Consider the following 17,221-nt stretch of genomic DNA (forward strand, 5'->3'; position numbering starts at 1 on the left):
AAGGCTTCTTCTTACATGTAGAAAAGGAATAAAAATACAGTATGCTAGGTCTGGGCTAGAATTCAGACCAATATTTCAATTAATCTTCTGTTTTCTAGACCTTTCTCATATGCGAATTAAGTACATGATAAAAATTATGATCTTTTATACATGCAACATATCTCATTCAGACTATTATAATGTGCAAATAGCAGTGACCTGTGGCCATCTTGATTGATAAGAAAAAAATGAGAAATTATACCCCATCTAATTCAAATGTATGATATGTCAAGATCATTGTACTGTCATGTGTAACTAATTAAAAAAAATTTTAAAAAAAACAAGGTTGAGAGGAATGGTATAAAATCAGTTTCCAATACCTGTAACAAATGCTTCTGTCTATTCCTAGTGCGTCTAATTACTATTGCTGGGGCATTAAGTAATGAAATATTGAAGTTACAAAACTAATTATGATGTTTAATACTTCCAAACTAAGTACTTATAAAGTAATAGTTAAATTTCTGATTATATAAACAAATGTCTCAAATGTATTTGTCAATAATAGAATGATCAGCCAGGTGTGGCGGCGCATGCCTGTAATCCTATTGACTCAGGAGGCTGAGACAGGAGAATCTCAAGTTCAAAGCAAACCTTAGCAACGGCGAGGTGCTTAGCAGCTCAGTGAGACTCTGTCTTTAAATAAAATACAAAATAGGGGGCCTGGGTTGTGGCTGAGTGGTAGAGCCCTTGCCTCGCATGCGTGAGACACTGGGTTCAATCCTCAGCACCACATAAAAATAAATAAATAAAATAAAGATATTGTGTCCATCTATAACTAAAAAGATGGCTGGGGATGTGGCTCAGTGGCTGATTGCCCCTAAGTTCAATACACAGTAATAATAATAATAATAATAATAATAATAATAATAATAATAATAATAATAATAGAATGATCTTAAGGGTAGTTGGCATGTGGCATCCAGATTTATGCTTTTCTTTGATCATAATTATTTAATTAATTATTAACTTATGTCTCTTAACTTTTAAAACTGCCTTGGTGTGAATTAAAACTCTCTGGATACCTTATTGTTTAGTGACTCTCACAGGTCTTTAGATTTCAAAGCTAGAGTGATGCCCAGGCCCAGTCTGACTCCATTAGGTTTTTCTTGCTGGAGGTCCAGAGAGTTGATGCATTTCCTGTGTTTTGAGGTGATATCACCCAATGTACCTCCTTCAAGAATCAATTTTCCTCTCTCCTGTCCTTTCAGGGCCACAGAGCAAATGTTCAGAGCCACTTTACTTTAATGTACTTTTATTCATCACTACTGAGACAAAGGAAGAGAAATATTAAAAATGGAAAAACAGCAAAGATCATAGGTTTGTGTAAAGTTCTTCCAAAATTTTCCTAAAGTCCTTTCACTGTTATACTGTGCCATCAGATATAATAATTAGGAACCTCTTTGAATTTCTCTCCTTGGCTTTTATTCCTTAAAAACATCATGTCCCTTCCTACTCTGCCTTCACAAAGGACGACATGTACACTTTTATTCATGATGGGCTGAATTTCTTTAGTATATAAGCTCCCAATCAATGTGTCAATGTATGTATTCCTTGTCTGGGTTGGTTTTCTATTGCTGCAAAACAAATTTTTACCATAAATGTAGCAGACTTTTTTATGCCATAGTTTACAGGTCAGAAGTAGGCAAGTTTGACTAAATTCTCAGCTTAGTGTCTCAACAAAGTGAAAACTAAATGTCATCCAGGCTGGGCTCTTATCTAAAGGTTTTGGGGAATCAGTTTCGAAACTTATCAGGCTGTTGGCACAATTCAGTTCCTATTTCTTCTTGAAAGGACTCACTTGGCTAGGTGTGCATATCTCAGGTCAAGTGAGGGGATTTAATTAAATCTGCAATATCCCTTCACAGCAGCACCTATGTTCATATTTTAATGAATCATCAGAAATGGAAAATAAAAAGTGGTATCTTTAGAATTCTGTCAACAACACTGAACATAGTTCATTTGCTTTTCTGAGCACATCCGCATTAATCCCTAAGCAGTGCTTCATAACAACATATCTCACACAAATATGATAACTTCTGGGAGTTTCAAAGTGACCATAGTTTATATGAAATCACACAAATTAAAGGGTACTGAATGTTTCTAATACGGATGATAATCTTTTCCACTAATGTACCATTCCCACTATGATGATTAAACAAGGAACCCTAGAGTCATCCTTGAATCTACCACAAACTTGAATTGAATTTTGAATACAGTAAATACACAAAAATATACTTCAACTCCCTTGTATACTTAATAATGAAGACAGAAAGCAAAATTTATAGAGAAAGCAACCTCATCTTTGCCTGATTCAAAGAATTACAAATTTAAAAGATTAAATATTAAACTAAAATGGTTTTTCAGTACCAACAATATGACTGTATCCACAAAGATAGTAGAGAGATGATGCCAATAATAGCTTTTGGTATTTTTAGTTCTCTATGCTCTAGGTGCCACAAGGCAAGAGAAAATGCCACACTGCTGTTTAATGAGAATTAAGCTACTTAAAAAATTGGCTTCATCTCTTCTTCTCACCCAATAAAAATGATTACTTCTGCTGAAATGTGGTTTGGAGAATGTATTGGTGTTTGGAAAGGAAGTGTCTGGAGATTCTCAAATGTGAAGTGTCAACATAAAAGGGTCATTTAAATATGTTTTAGTTCCTGTATGTGTTTCTTCTTAGTATTTGCTTCCTGGGTGGCCTGTATACCTGTTTGAGGATTGTCCAGTGCATAAAATAAGAATATTTAGAGGCACACAGGAGAATAAATTCTATAATTCCAACCTGCTCAAAGAGAGGGAAAGAACATTTGTTAGAAATATTGAAGCATCTAAATCTTGACAGCAAAATGGACCTCGTGGAGCTGAAGCTGATGCCTCTCTCACCAACAAGTATTAGAAAAATATTCATATGATTTGCTGGAAACCATGTTGATCAGATTCACTTTTGCCAGCTCTAAGTATTTACAATTTTCCAAACTTTAAAGTCCTTAAAAAGTTTTATAAAATACATGTGCATACACATGCACATGCACAGGCATGCGCACACCCACACAAGCACCCGTGATCACTAACTACCTCCACTGATTATCAGTTATAGCCAGTTTATGGAAGAATTTCTCAAAGAGGATTGTTCCAAAACCCTTTGCAGTGTGACCTCTAAGACCACTTCAAGAGATATATGCGATGTCAAAACCATGTAAACATCTGTAACGAAGAAGCAAAAGCAATGGTAGGTAAAATTGCCTGACCCCAATAAAGGCAATGGTTCCAAATTTTAATGTCACTTATTTTTCACTTCCACTCACTCCTAGTAGGAAAAAAAACATACCAGTTCCACTTTAAAAATATCATAGGTAACACAGCAAAATTATTAATTTGATAAAACCTGAACGCCTGAGTTCATTCATTTCTAATATTTTGTGACAAGAAGGAAGTATAGATAAAACATTTCTGCTGCTCACTAAATTATGATATTGCCTCACTGAAAAGTCCTGTGAGGTTCTAAATGAACTGGTCTTCGCTAAGCACATTTTTTACTTGAAAGGATACGTCTGATAAACAAAAATTGATATTCAGACTTTGATATTTGGCTGACAGATACCCCCAAATGAACATAGTAATCCTGTCACTCCGCAGACCACATGATGGTATTATTTTGGTCAAACATAAAATCTGAACTTTCAAATAAAAATAAAAATATTTAAAAATGTTTTTCTTCCTCCATGAGCTTGAAAGCTTCTATACTTAAAGACTTTCAGATATCAAAGTTGATATCCATAAACATGACATCTGTAGCTATCTCCATTTCTAGTACACTTAATGTCAACATTAAGATTCTCCTAAGTCCCTAAGCTAGTACTTCTCAACTGACCAATGATTGATGTTTAAAAAAATCTATTTAAAACATAACAATAGATATTAACTTAATAGAGTATGAAAGTTTACTTATATGCTTTTAGAATTCACATTTCACAAAGCTTGAAGGCACTACCACTTGGGTTTTAGTGAACTTTCAAAGAATTTCCACAATAATCTGAAAATACATCTCTTTTAGTAACTACTTATCTAAATCACATCAAATTTTCCTTCTACTGGTTAACCAAAATAACATAACATAAAACAACACCTTATATGCACATATGCAACACGGGATTCCAGCTCTCTCCTACACAGCAGATATAAGGAAATTTGCAAAAATCTAAAAAAAAATTCTATTATTAATTTTATCATGAATGGTATACCTAATTTTTAAATACCTTTATTTTGTTTATTTATTTTTATGTGGTACTGAGAATTCCAGGGCCCTGCACATGCTAGGCAAGCGCTCTACCGCAGAGCCACAACATGAGTCCCAACAGTATATCAATTTTGTGTGTGTGTGTTTGTGTGATCCTGGAGATTGAACCCAGGGCTTTGTGCATACAAGGCAAACACTCTACCAACTGAGCTATATCCCCAGCCCACTATACCTATTTTTCATTAAAAAAATGTGAAAGCTATCATTTATGCTAACATTTGATAAGTTTCTTTTAAATTAAATTAATAAAATATTTTTTAGAATTTCTCTACTTTTTTAAGTGTTAGCATAAAATTTTTTTTAAGTTTTATTGATTTTCTATTTTTTAAATATATGACAGTGGAATGCATTACAATTCTTATTACACATATATACCACAATTTTTCAAATCTCTGTTTATAAATAAAGTATGTTGACACCCAATTCAAGTCTTTATACGTATATTTTGGATAATGATGTCCATCACATTCATTTTAATTTATAACATGGAAATAATTGATAAATATAATCTATTTGTAAAAAGGCTTTCTGAGATAATTGTTTAATTCTCAATACACACATATATAAACATACAAACGTATTTATTCAAACATAGTACACAGTGTGGCTTCTTGATTGATTGATTAATTAATTAATTATCAACTACTGATAATTAATTTACTCCTGATTGATAACTATTAATGGCCTACAACATGTCTATATTGAAAATAATATTTTATTTGGTTATATGTCTACAAATACTATATATATTTAATTGTAAGGTTCAAATACTTGACATATGTCTTAATATATATCTTAGAATTAAAATGTATTATATTTAAAAAAATTGATAGTATATAAAATATTCATCTCTTAAAAATCAATGACAACTGAAGGAACCTTAAAATCCACGAAATATAGCAAATCTTCCTAGACAGAAGATTGTTTTTTCTTTCTTCACTTTCATAATGGCTTTTGCTATGCAGAAATTTTAAATATTCATATAGTTAAATTCAAACAATTTCTTTACATTTTTCTTTAAACAATCTGTCTGTACCTCAAAAACAGAAAATCATTTTTCTATATTTTCTTTTACTTTTAGAAATTTAAGAAATATGGCATTGAGTTCAACCTTTGTCCATATGAATAATCATCTTAACATTATCTATTAAATATTGCCTAACCCAATGAATTGCAAAATAATTACAAAGTAATTACAAAGTAATTTCTAAATACATGCAACTTCATTTTCTTATTTACTCATATCTGATACAACTGATTCTCCTTCCATATTTTTTCTTCACTCTAGCTTTGGCAATTTTTAGGTTATATTATTACATATAACATTTAGAATCAGACAAATCAATTTTCTTTAAATTTCTTTTTTTAAAACAATATTTTTTAGGTGTAAGATGGACCCAATAATTTAATTTTTTTTTTGTTTATATTTTTTAATGTGGTGCTAAGGATTGAACCCAGTGCCTCACATGTACTAGGCAAGGGCTCTACCACTGAGCCATATCCCCAGCCCCAAAGCAATGTTTCTAATACTATACCATTGGAAAAAAATATATATTTATGGAGTTTAGTATAAGTGACTTTCACTGGTTAATGAAGTTCCTACTTTTTCCTATTTTGCCAGCAGTTTTTATCATGAGTGTGCTATAAATTTTCTGAGACATTTTCTTTGTCTAAACAAGATGATCATATGGTTTTTATCTTTATTTGGAATTTGTAGTTACATTTTAAGCCTTTTAATGTTGAACTACCCTTGCATTTCTGGAATAAATCTGGAATTAAATAACCCTACTTAGTTAATTAATATGTGCACACACACATATATAATGAGATAATATTTGCTAATATTTGGTTTTGATTATTTTTCCATTTCTTTCCTAAGTAAGAGTGGTTTATCACTTTTATTTCTTTCATGATCCTCTCAGGATTTGTCTAGAAATTTTTATGTTTTTAATACCTCTGTTTCTAGTCTGTAAAATGGTTTGTATATTATGGAATGATACAATTGTAGAATTTTGGTAGAAATCATCTGTAAAATAATCACAGCTCAGGGTTTTCTTGGGAAGATTTTGATACATTTATCCAATTTCTTTAATTGTTAAGAGATGATAGGGCCTTTTAGCGTAAGGTTTAGTTTCTCAATAAAATTGATCAATTATGATTAATCATGTTTGTTAGCACAGCCCGAGTTTACTATTCTTTATATATATTTATATATCATAGCACTAACTTATGTTTTTTTTTAAATCTAATCTCTATCTTTTTACTGCTTCTCAAAAGTAATTATAAGGCCAAAATTATAGTCCTGATGGTCTAAACATTGGAGAGCACCGTGCTTCTTGATCCTTTCTCTACAAATGATAGAAAGGATTATGTATTAGAAAGTATATGATATTCTATGACTGCTGTAAACATAATTACAAATTTCTTCTCTTGCAGTTCTGTGGCAGTGGACCCAGACCTTGTGGCCAAATTCAAGGTGCAAGCAGGGCTATCTGTATTTTTCTCTGGAGGCTAGAGGAGACAGAACTTCTTTGCTTTTCCATGTTCATATGTTTTCATGTGTGGCCCCTCCCCTTCCTTCCAAATCAGCTATGAGTTGTCTCCTTATCACATTTCCTTGTGCATTTCATGAGTGATCACATCTCCCTCTGACTCAGAACTCACATATCCCCTTTTCACTTTTTCTTCACAACCCTTGTGGTTTACTCCGGGATATTCTATTTTAAGGTTCATTGAATCACAGTCCTAGTTCCATCCACAATCCTAATTCCTGAGGATGGAACTTCTGAGTGAGTATTATTCTGCCTATCATAGAAAAGTAAGGGAGCTTCACTCAAAATACTCACCATATTTCATCCAATATAATATCAAACATTTTAACTGAATTATGACAAAATTAAAATAAGCAATTGATTGTGAAATGAATCCCAATTTCAGAGACGTTAAAAGGTATATGTACTTTAAAAATCAGTTGCTGATTAAAATGCCTAATGGAATTTTGTCTTCCAGTATCTATACATCTACCTACTGACCTACCAAACTATCTCCCTCACCAAAACTACAGGAAAAACTGTGTGATAAATGGCATAGTAAAAATGATTTTTGCTTTATACCTTCTAAGTAACTTTTCAAATAAAAGTCACATAAATAACTTCAATTTATCAATGGAAGCATCTATATATAACACCCCATGATGTCAATGAAGCCCAATTCATTTAAAATGTATATTCCTTTTGACTTAACAAAAGAAAAATAGTTTTGATATTATAATAAGATATAAAATGTATTTCTGAGTGTATATATTTCCTATTTCCAATTTTATTCTGTAACTTTATTCAAATATTTTTCTTGTAGCCATAATTATATTTATATTTGTTTCTACCATATGAATGCACCATGACATAAAAGAAAGATCATTCTCATTATAGTCAGAAGAGTTTGGGTAGAGGCCCAGCATTACCACTTTCTAACAGTGATGCTTGCAAATTTCTTACCTTTCCTCAGGAACCAGGAGATGTGCTAGAAACTGCTGCACATTGAATGCCAATTAACAATGAACCACTTTGCAAGTGTTATTATGAAGTAGATAATAAAACCTCCATTTAAGAGGTGTGGAACCCAAGCTATTAGAGTGTTAGATAAGTGCCACTTTCACATGAGTAATAAACAGAAGTATAATATGTCAAAATATATTCTACTAAAAAGAATAAATTTTTTAAAAACAAAAATGAGAAAATAACTAGATCTAGATGTTTGACTTAAAATCTATGATCTATTTGTTTTATCTCACAGCTTTCTTTTTTGTGAAATAGTAATGATAATAGAACTAGAGAGCTCAGACTTTGAGGTAATTAAATAAAATGTCTGGGAATGTATTATTGGAATTCTAACTTTGCAATACAAAGTTTACTATTGCTCTTAAAATACAGGTATTATTCTCCATTCATAACTCAAGTTAATAATATAAATTCAAAACCTTTAACTGCTATCCTTCCTTTCTTGCTCTGTATACAGTAAGAGTAAGGAAAAATGTCGAAGTTATCATTCAACCCCATATTATTCAAATCATAAAGTATTTTTTGTTATAGTATCCAAAGGGAAATAGGATGAATTCCTATGTTACAAATAAAAGATGAAAGAAGGGGCATGCTGAGTTCAGAAAGCATCTGATAAAAACACAACACTTTGTATTATATAGGGAGACTTTAAAATGTGTATAAAAATTTTATGGATTTTCATCCAAAAATGTATTTTGCTATGTTTTACTAGAAATTACAGCATCTAAGATGATTAATAAGCTATATGTATTTATTTAATATCATTTTGCACAGTGCCACTTATGAGTTATTTAAAGTAGTCAAACTTTTAGAAACAGTATTCTTATCAAAAACTGAAAAAAAAAGATAAATCCATTAGGAATTACCATAAAACATCTCTTGGTAATACAACTTTCCTAACAGATCTCCAAAAAATTGTAATCATTTTTTTGTAATTTCTCATTGACATACAATAATGGTACACATTTACGAGGTACAATGTAATAATTTGATGCATAGACTGCTATGACCCATGACTAAAGCAGTCAGGGTCACTCCAGGAGTGACACAGACACAGAAAGTACCTTTTTCTTGGGGTTCAATGACTGCTCTGCTGCCCCAGTTCCCACAAGGGAGGCAAAAGAGGCAGGGAAAAGAGAGAGCGCAGCCTGAATCCTTATTTATTAGGGGGAAGACACTTGAGAAAGTTCCACCCAAATGAGTAAAGGAATTGGGTTTCAGGGGGGTGTAGTCCAGGCCCAGGCTGTAATTCCTTGCTAAGTGAAGATGAGGTCTACCTGGTTTCACGCTGCCAGCAGAAGCCAGTTCCACACCTCCATCACTCAAGGCTAAGGGTATGTGCTCAGTTCCTATGTTCATGGTGGCCTCCGGCAACATACAATGTATAATGATCCAATTTGTTTAATTTTTAAATTAAGTCAAAGAGAATTTTTTATTAGCACTTTTTATTAATGTTAATATACTTGCTGCATATACGCCTTTTCTTGTGAATAAATATGTAAGCATCGGGGAATATTTTGGCCTTAATCTATAAGTCACAAATAAAAGACCTCAACTGGATTAAATAAGAAGAAGATATATTGGCTCACATATCAGGAAATCTAAACATTAGACTGGACTTCAGGGGTGGATAATGTAATGTTTCAGCTAGGTTAGCCAGGAGAAGGATCTGTCCACCTCCCCCTTCTGCAGTGTAGGTAGTCAGATTCATCCCAACACTGGCTTCTATTGTGGTTATAGTAATCATGGTGGCATTTCTCCAATTATTATACATACTTACAGTGGGGACATTTAGGAAGCAATTCTAACCACTAAAATGTTCCTTTTATCAGCTCAATGAGCCCATCAGAACAGAGGTTACATGTTCCATCCAGGATAGTTCCTATATGGTGGCTGGCTTAGGTGGGCTCCTGAAATGAACCCTGGATAGGCCTGGACTAATCATAAAGATATTGCCTGACATTTCTCTCCTTTGGTCAAGCAAAGCAAGACCTCGCCGATCTGCCCCTTTTAAAGAGAGAGTCTGTAGGAGGGGGAAGATAGCACAGCATGTCAGTGCAAGAAAAGGTACCTATTTTGAGAAAAGCTTTATTGATGATCAAATGTTTCCATGGTTAGGGTGATTAAAACTGCATAAAGTTTTGATTTCTGGAGATTCAGGAAAGAATAGAAAAAAAAATGCAGAAAGCAGGTTAGTGAGGTCACACTGGGAGTTTCATCCCTGAATCAGTTCAGCTTCTCCCTAACTGTGTAGCTCTTTATGCTCTTGGTCCCTTAGGCACCAAATATCCCCATCATCATCATCATATTTCCAAATGACCTCATAACCACCTACTTTATATTAGTTTAATTATTTTGAACATTTTTATCTAAGATTTTAAACATAGAAGGGAGTTAATGAGAGCTAAAGTTAAAGGAAATAGTTTGAATTATTTTTAAAATATCTATAACTATTTATTTAATTTCATTCATTTTTATTTATTATTCATTTTGCAATGAACAAATGACACTACAACCGATGGTTAATTTAAAATATCATCCTTCAGAAATGAAGCCCACTTGATATGCTCTAGATTATGACACAAATACATTTTACCAATTATACCTTTTTACATAAAACTATATGACTTAAATAGAAAAAAAACAATATTTGAGTATTTTTGGACAGGTAAATTGATTTTATATAGATGCATTTATTTTAAAATATAAACATATATATGGCCATTCTCTCAAAATTAGAAAAACCATGAATTATAGATTCTACTGGTTGAATGGTTATGTTTTATGGATTTTAGATATCCAATTTAAGAGATGGAAAATTTGCTGCTATATGCACTAAGAATCCTTACAAGTCAGGCAAATTAGATGGCCTTTCTTCTGATACACTCTGCAAGTAACTTCAACCACATAAAACAGAAAAATAAATCAATATACTTTGTCCTGAGTTACCAGTAACTATAGAATTTTATCAAATGTATGTGTTTATCTTTGGAAAGTCAACAAAAAAGAATTGATAATAGTCTTAAAGTATCATTTAAAAATTGTCTCCATATATAGCTAATACATGACTTGAACTGATTTTATTAATAACAGAAGTATTACCCAATGATTAAATATGTTGGTGGAATATATATTTCTCTAACATTCTAAAATATTTCTTTAAAACTTCCACACTAAATATTTTACTATATTTAAAGCATCCATATATTCAAAGTCTCCAGAATTCCCCCCAAATGTGAAAACACACACTTACCGACAGTGTCACAGGGTTCATCTTTATGTACACAGAAATCTTTCCTAGAAAGAAGAGTAGAAAATCAAAGTAAAGATAAATTTATTTGCACAATCAGTAGATATCACGTGACTCATTTTAATAGTTATGATTAAACACATCTTTTATCCCCTAAGTATTTAATAAATAAAATTCAGAATAAGATTTAACTAATCATTAATTCTAAAAAAATGGAAGATTAAGATTTCATGGTACATTTATAACTAATGTTGAGACATTGTCTCTTGTTTTAAATTTTTGCAAAATTGCATGTTTTATTTTAAAACAAATAGTATCTAGTGTTTGAATATGGCTTTCCACTTGTATAACTATTAAAAAATCTCTACTTCACATGACAAAAAAGATTTTTCAGATTGGAATTTTAAATGTAAGGAATAGAATTTAGAACAGCATAAGGTTTTTATATCATAAGATTAGAAAATAATTTTAATGGCCAATAATCTTCCAATAAGGGCCTGAGGGAATTAGTATTTACACAAGTGGAATCTATCTATAAATAATATTCTACAATTTTACTATATCTTGAAGAGCATTCCTTAGGAATACTTCACTCTTATTACCAGTTACTTAGGATATCACAGGCCATAATTTAGTAGAACTTAATCATTAAGCAGTTTGAGATTTAAAGCATGCTTTACAAAAATCAAAACATTTTATGTGCCTCTTACTCTTAGGCAATCACTTCACCTTCTTGTGCCTAAGTCACCTCATCTAAAACTTAGAATTAATAAAAATTTATCACATAGTTTGATTATGTAGGTCAAAAGATTTAACATATAAAACATGTAAGCATGTTTATTGTGTAAGTTGAGTGAATTATTTCATATAAGCCATTAAAACAATGCCAGGCATACAGTAAACACAGTCAATTTAGCTATTTACATTTTTCTGTGTATTTATTTCCATTGCTGCTATCCTTTTACCATAACATAAGCAATTTTCTATTGTTGAGCATTTAGGTTCTGTTAGACTATTATAAACAATATTACAACATTTCTATGTATGTGTGTGAAGGAGAAAATAAAAACTATCTTTAAAAAGGAAATTCCTCTTTCAAAGTATCTGAATGCCATTCCTAAATGAGAAAAATGACTTTAAAATATTAGCATGATACTCCTGCCAACTCTCCAAGGATATCTATATTAATAACTAAAATGGCAAATTTTCAGTTACAACTGTTTGGCTGATCAGAAACATTTATGATTTAGTAACTACATATAATTTTGCAAATTTCCTTGCATGATTGAATGTATGTTGTATATTTGCAGCAGTTTCATCCATGCTCACTAGATTCAGCTATTAGCTGTTCTGATAGGCAATTCATTAATACAATAAACAAATTAGAATTGATCAACACATCTGTTGCTGAGGAAGTACTGCTGAAAATCCAGAGTGGTTATAAATTCTTTTGACTTTTCCTTCTTGTAGTTTACTAATTTTGCTTTGTTTATTTCAAAGCTAAGTTATTGAGTATTTAAACTGTTTTGCATTGTTTTAAATTACTGTTTGAATTACTGTGTAAAATTCATATTTATCCCTTATATTTTCTTTGTTAAAGATTATTATGTCTGATATTGATAGATATTAATATATTAGTAATACATGGTTATTTGCTTAGCCAATCTTCTTTTTCACTTTTAAATTTCATTTTGAGTCTACTGCAAACAGCATATGGTTAAAAATTTAATCTATTAATATAATAGTCTTAAAAGTAAACTTAATATTTTCTCCTCCTCCTCCTCCTCCTCCTCTTCTTCCTCCTCTTTGGATTTGTCTATAATCTTACTTGTGATCTCTATTTGCCAAGCTATATTTCTTTGTTCCTTTCCTATTTAGTTTTATTTCCCTCTCTTTTATCTAAAAGTGCTTTAAAGCAATATTAAATTGTGTTTCCTGTGTGGCTACATTTACATTTTAAATAAGAATCCATTAGTTTCCTGTTTTTGCTGCAAAAAATTATTATTTGGTAGACATAATGCATATTTATTATTTTACAGTCCAGAGGTAACATCTGAAATGATTTTTGCTGGGCTAAAATCAATGTGTTGGCAGTATAGTGTACCCCCAAGAAGCTCCAGGAGAGAGTCACTTACCTTGCATTTTTCAACTTCTAGAGGTGGCCAAATTTCATTTTATTTTTAATTGGTGCATTATAATTATACTTGATAATGTGATTCATGTGACATATTCATACATGCACAATGCATAATTTGGCCCATTGCATTCCCTGTAATCCCCTTCCTTTTCCTCCTCCCTCCCTTCATCTCCTTCTCTAGTCTAATGGTTTTTAACTCCTATTTTCACAAGGTCTTTTTTCTTTACTTTTTTTTCCCTCTGGCTTCCACATATAAGAGAAAGCAATCCTTAATTTGAGTTGCTTATTTGGCTCTTCAGTACCATCTATTTTCCTTTAAATGACATAACTTCATTCTTGTTTATGGCTGAATAAAACTTCATTGTGTCTTATATACACACTCTATTTATCCATTCATGTGTTGACAGAGACCTATGTTGGTTCTGAAACCCTGCTGCCAGACTTCTTGACCTGTGGTCCCTTTTCAAGCCAATTTCCCTCCAATCCCTGCTCCCATCAAAACATCTCTCTCTGCCTCTCTCCTGTATACCCTGGGATTGTATTGCATCAACACTAATAATTCTGGTCCTTAACATAAACTTACCTACAAATTCTTTCAATTATATAATTTTTTTTAAGGTTTTAGAGATTAGAGCATGGACATTTTTGGGAGAACATTATTCTGCCTACTGCATGAACTTTTAGTGTTGAAAGCTAAAAATTATCTCGTATAGTCATCTTCTAAAAAAAAACACAAAGACATATTGTGCTTTTAATTTTTTATTGTTAATTTTTTTTTATTTTGGGGGTGCAAGAAATTGATCCCAGGGTGCTTAACAACTGAGCCACATCGCCAGCCCCGTTTTGTATTTTATTTAGAGACAGGATCTCACTGAGTTGCCTAGGGCCTCGCCAAGTTGCTGAGGCTGGTTTTGAACACATGACCCTACAATCCCAGCCTCTGTAGCCACTGAGTGTGTGAGTGGATTATGGGTGTGAGTCACTGCACCCAGCCATATTGTGTTTTTAATCAAATCTCATCCTCAATCTTTCATATTTTTAAATCTGACACTGGAGTCTTGCCTTGATTTTGTGTGTGTGTGTGTGTGTGTGTGTGTGTGTGTGTGTGTGTATGTGTGTGTGTGGTGCTGGGGATTGAACCTAGGCCCTTGTGCATGCAAGGCAAGCGCTCTACCAACTGAGCTAAATTTCCAGACCCTTCTTGATTTTTTAAGATCTCAAATTAGAAGTTTTTAAACCATCAGTGCTTATTTGGCAATTTTCTTATGTATTTAGAAAGCGTTTTCTCAGTTATAACTTGTATATTTATATGTACATGGCACATTATTTTTTTAAAGAGGGAGAATTTTTTTTAATATTTATTTTTTAGTTTTCGGAGGACACAACATCTGTATTTTATTTTTATGTGGTGCTGAGGATCGAACCAAGTGCCCCACGCATGCCAAGCAAGCGCGCTACTGCTTGAGCCACATCCCCAGACCAACGGCCCATTATTTTTAAGTGCGTGCTTTCATGAAGACTGTGAATAGTAAACTTCTCAGTTTTGTGTCCTTCATTTTTATTATTTTTCATTTATTCATAACAGAGCAGGAGGTTGACTTTATTATCAGTACACCAAAGATATTACTTCTTTTTTTCTAGCACTCCTAAAACTGGATTAGAAGTCTGCCATCACAATTTTTTCTCTTCTTTCCTACATTTGGTCTCCAGTTAATGTTTATTTTTATCTTTGTAGTTCTTCAGTTCCATCTAGAAGTCTCTGAATGCTGATACTGTTTTTTTTTTTTAGTTTTTTTTTATTGGTTGTTCAAAACCTTACTGTTTTTATTTCTCTTCTTTGATATCTGGTTTATCTTTCAATCTGAAAAACTGAAAACACAAAAACTGTTATCTCTGACATTCTCTCTACTCTCTTATCCTAGAACTCCTTTAGGAATATGTCCTTTGTACTTTTTTTGACATCTATTAACTCTCAGTCACTGTCTGCATTCAGATTGTTTCACCAATCTGTGGAGAATCCTAAAGATGTACTATCCGTTCTACAGGTGCTTTCTTCAGCTACATCTTTAACTTCGAATTTGAAATTTAAAGTGTAAATATCATATTTATTTTCTGGAAATTTTATTATTTTTCATCTTTAAAAGCAAATATTCTTCCCAAAACATCTCACACTCAAGAGTTAAAAGTTTTTCTTTTTAATCATGTAAACTTTTGAATTTTATAATCCCTGTCATTAATTTTTAAAATTATTAGTCATCGTGTTGACTCTTGGTCACGATAACAAAGGAACATGTTCTCATTGAGCATTTTGGAATTCTATTAAGAACTCATTCAACTGTACTTTATTTGTAGGGGCCTTATGTGGTGTCAGTTAAGAGAGGGTCCCTCCAGAGCAGTTTTGAAAATGGTTTCACTAAATGCTTCATTTTTGGAATCAGATTCACAGAAATAAAGACCTAAGCAACCATTTTTCCTACCCTGAGGTCATGGATGACAAAGTGATTCCTGGTTCATAACCTGTGTTTGCTGGCAGAACTTTCAACACATCACTGTTTTATGAAGAATCGAGGTATCTAAGAGTCACAGTTCTCTGTAATCACTTCAGGTCCTCTTCCAACTTCGTATAGTGCCCATGTGGATGTTCAAACCCCCAAACCAAGATCACTTGATGCAATGAACTCCCTCGGGGAAGTGGCCACATTGCCTCAGCAGCTGACTGCATTTGCTGCCGTGGCTCTTTTTGACTTATGTGTGCACATGAAAGGATGCTTCACATATTTTTTCTATAGCTTATAGATGTCAAAAATGGGAATATTTTCTGATTGTCTTCAGGCAGATAACCATGTAGTTAATTTTTTTTATGTTTTAGATATTTATTTATTTATTTTAATTTTTTCCCATTTTTTTTATTGGTTGTTCAAAACATTACAGAGCTCAAGACATATCATCTTTCATACATTCGACTCAATTGGGTTTTGAACTCCCCAAATACATAATACAGACTCACTTCTGTTACATACTCACATTTTTACATAATGGCATATTAGTGACTGTTGTATTCTGCTACCTTTCCTATCCCCTACTATCCCCCCTCCCCTCCCTTCCCCTCCCCTCCCATCTTCCCTCTCTACCTCCTCTGCTGTTGTTCAATTCTCTCCCCTTTTTTCCCCCCACCCCCTTGCCCCTCATAACCTCTTATAATTTTGTGTATCACTGAAGGTCTCCTACCATTTCCATATGTTTTCCCTTCTCTCTTCCTTTCTCTCCCCCCATTCGTCTTAGTTTACTGTTAGTCTTTTCCTCATGCTCTTCCTTCCTGTTCTATTCTTAGTGGCTCTCTTTATATCAAAGAAGACATTTGACATTTGTTTTTTAGGGCTTGGCTAGCTTCACTTAGCATAATCTGCTCTAATGCCATCCATTTCCCTGCAAATTCTATGATTTTGACGTTTCTTAGTGCTGCATAATACTCCATTGTGTATAGCTGCCACAATTTTTTTATCCACTCATCTGTAGTTAATTTTTTAAAAAATTTTTTTACTGGTTGTTCAAAACATTACAAAGCTCTTGACATATCATATTTCATACATTAGATTGAAGTGGGTTATGAACTCTCCCATTTTTACCCCAAATACAGATTGCAGAATCACATTGGTTACACATCCACATTTTTACCTAATGCCATAATAGTAACTGTTGTATTCTGATACCTTTCCTATCCTCAACTATCCCCCCTCCCCTCCCCTCCCATCTTCTCTCTCTACCCCATCTACTGTAATTCATTTATCTCCTTGTTTATTTTCCCATTCCCCTCACAACCTCTTATATGTAATTTTGTATAACAATGAGGGTCTCCCTCCATTTCCATGCAATTTCCCTTTTCTCTCCCTTTCCCTCCCACCTCATGTCTCTGTTTAATGTTAATCTTTTCTTCCTGC

The 17,221-nt window shown here is 32.7% G+C and overlaps 1 protein-coding gene across 3 annotated transcripts in view; it reads right to left on the reverse strand.

The window, feature by feature from the left end:
• Positions 1-17,221, reverse strand: part of Adamts19 (ADAM metallopeptidase with thrombospondin type 1 motif 19) — a 248,026-nt gene that overhangs the window by 151,987 nt on the left and 78,818 nt on the right. For all 3 annotated transcript variants that reach the window (XM_078047942.1, XM_078047950.1, XM_078047938.1), the window contains one exon: positions 11,150-11,193. In XM_078047942.1, coding sequence (XP_077904068.1) covers positions 11,150-11,193 — 44 coding nt within the window. The remainder of the gene's footprint in view (positions 1-11,149; positions 11,194-17,221) is intronic.

Source organism: Ictidomys tridecemlineatus, chromosome 1 (genome assembly GCF_052094955.1).
Source record: "Ictidomys tridecemlineatus isolate mIctTri1 chromosome 1, mIctTri1.hap1, whole genome shotgun sequence".
NCBI lineage: Eukaryota > Metazoa > Chordata > Mammalia > Rodentia > Sciuridae > Ictidomys > Ictidomys tridecemlineatus.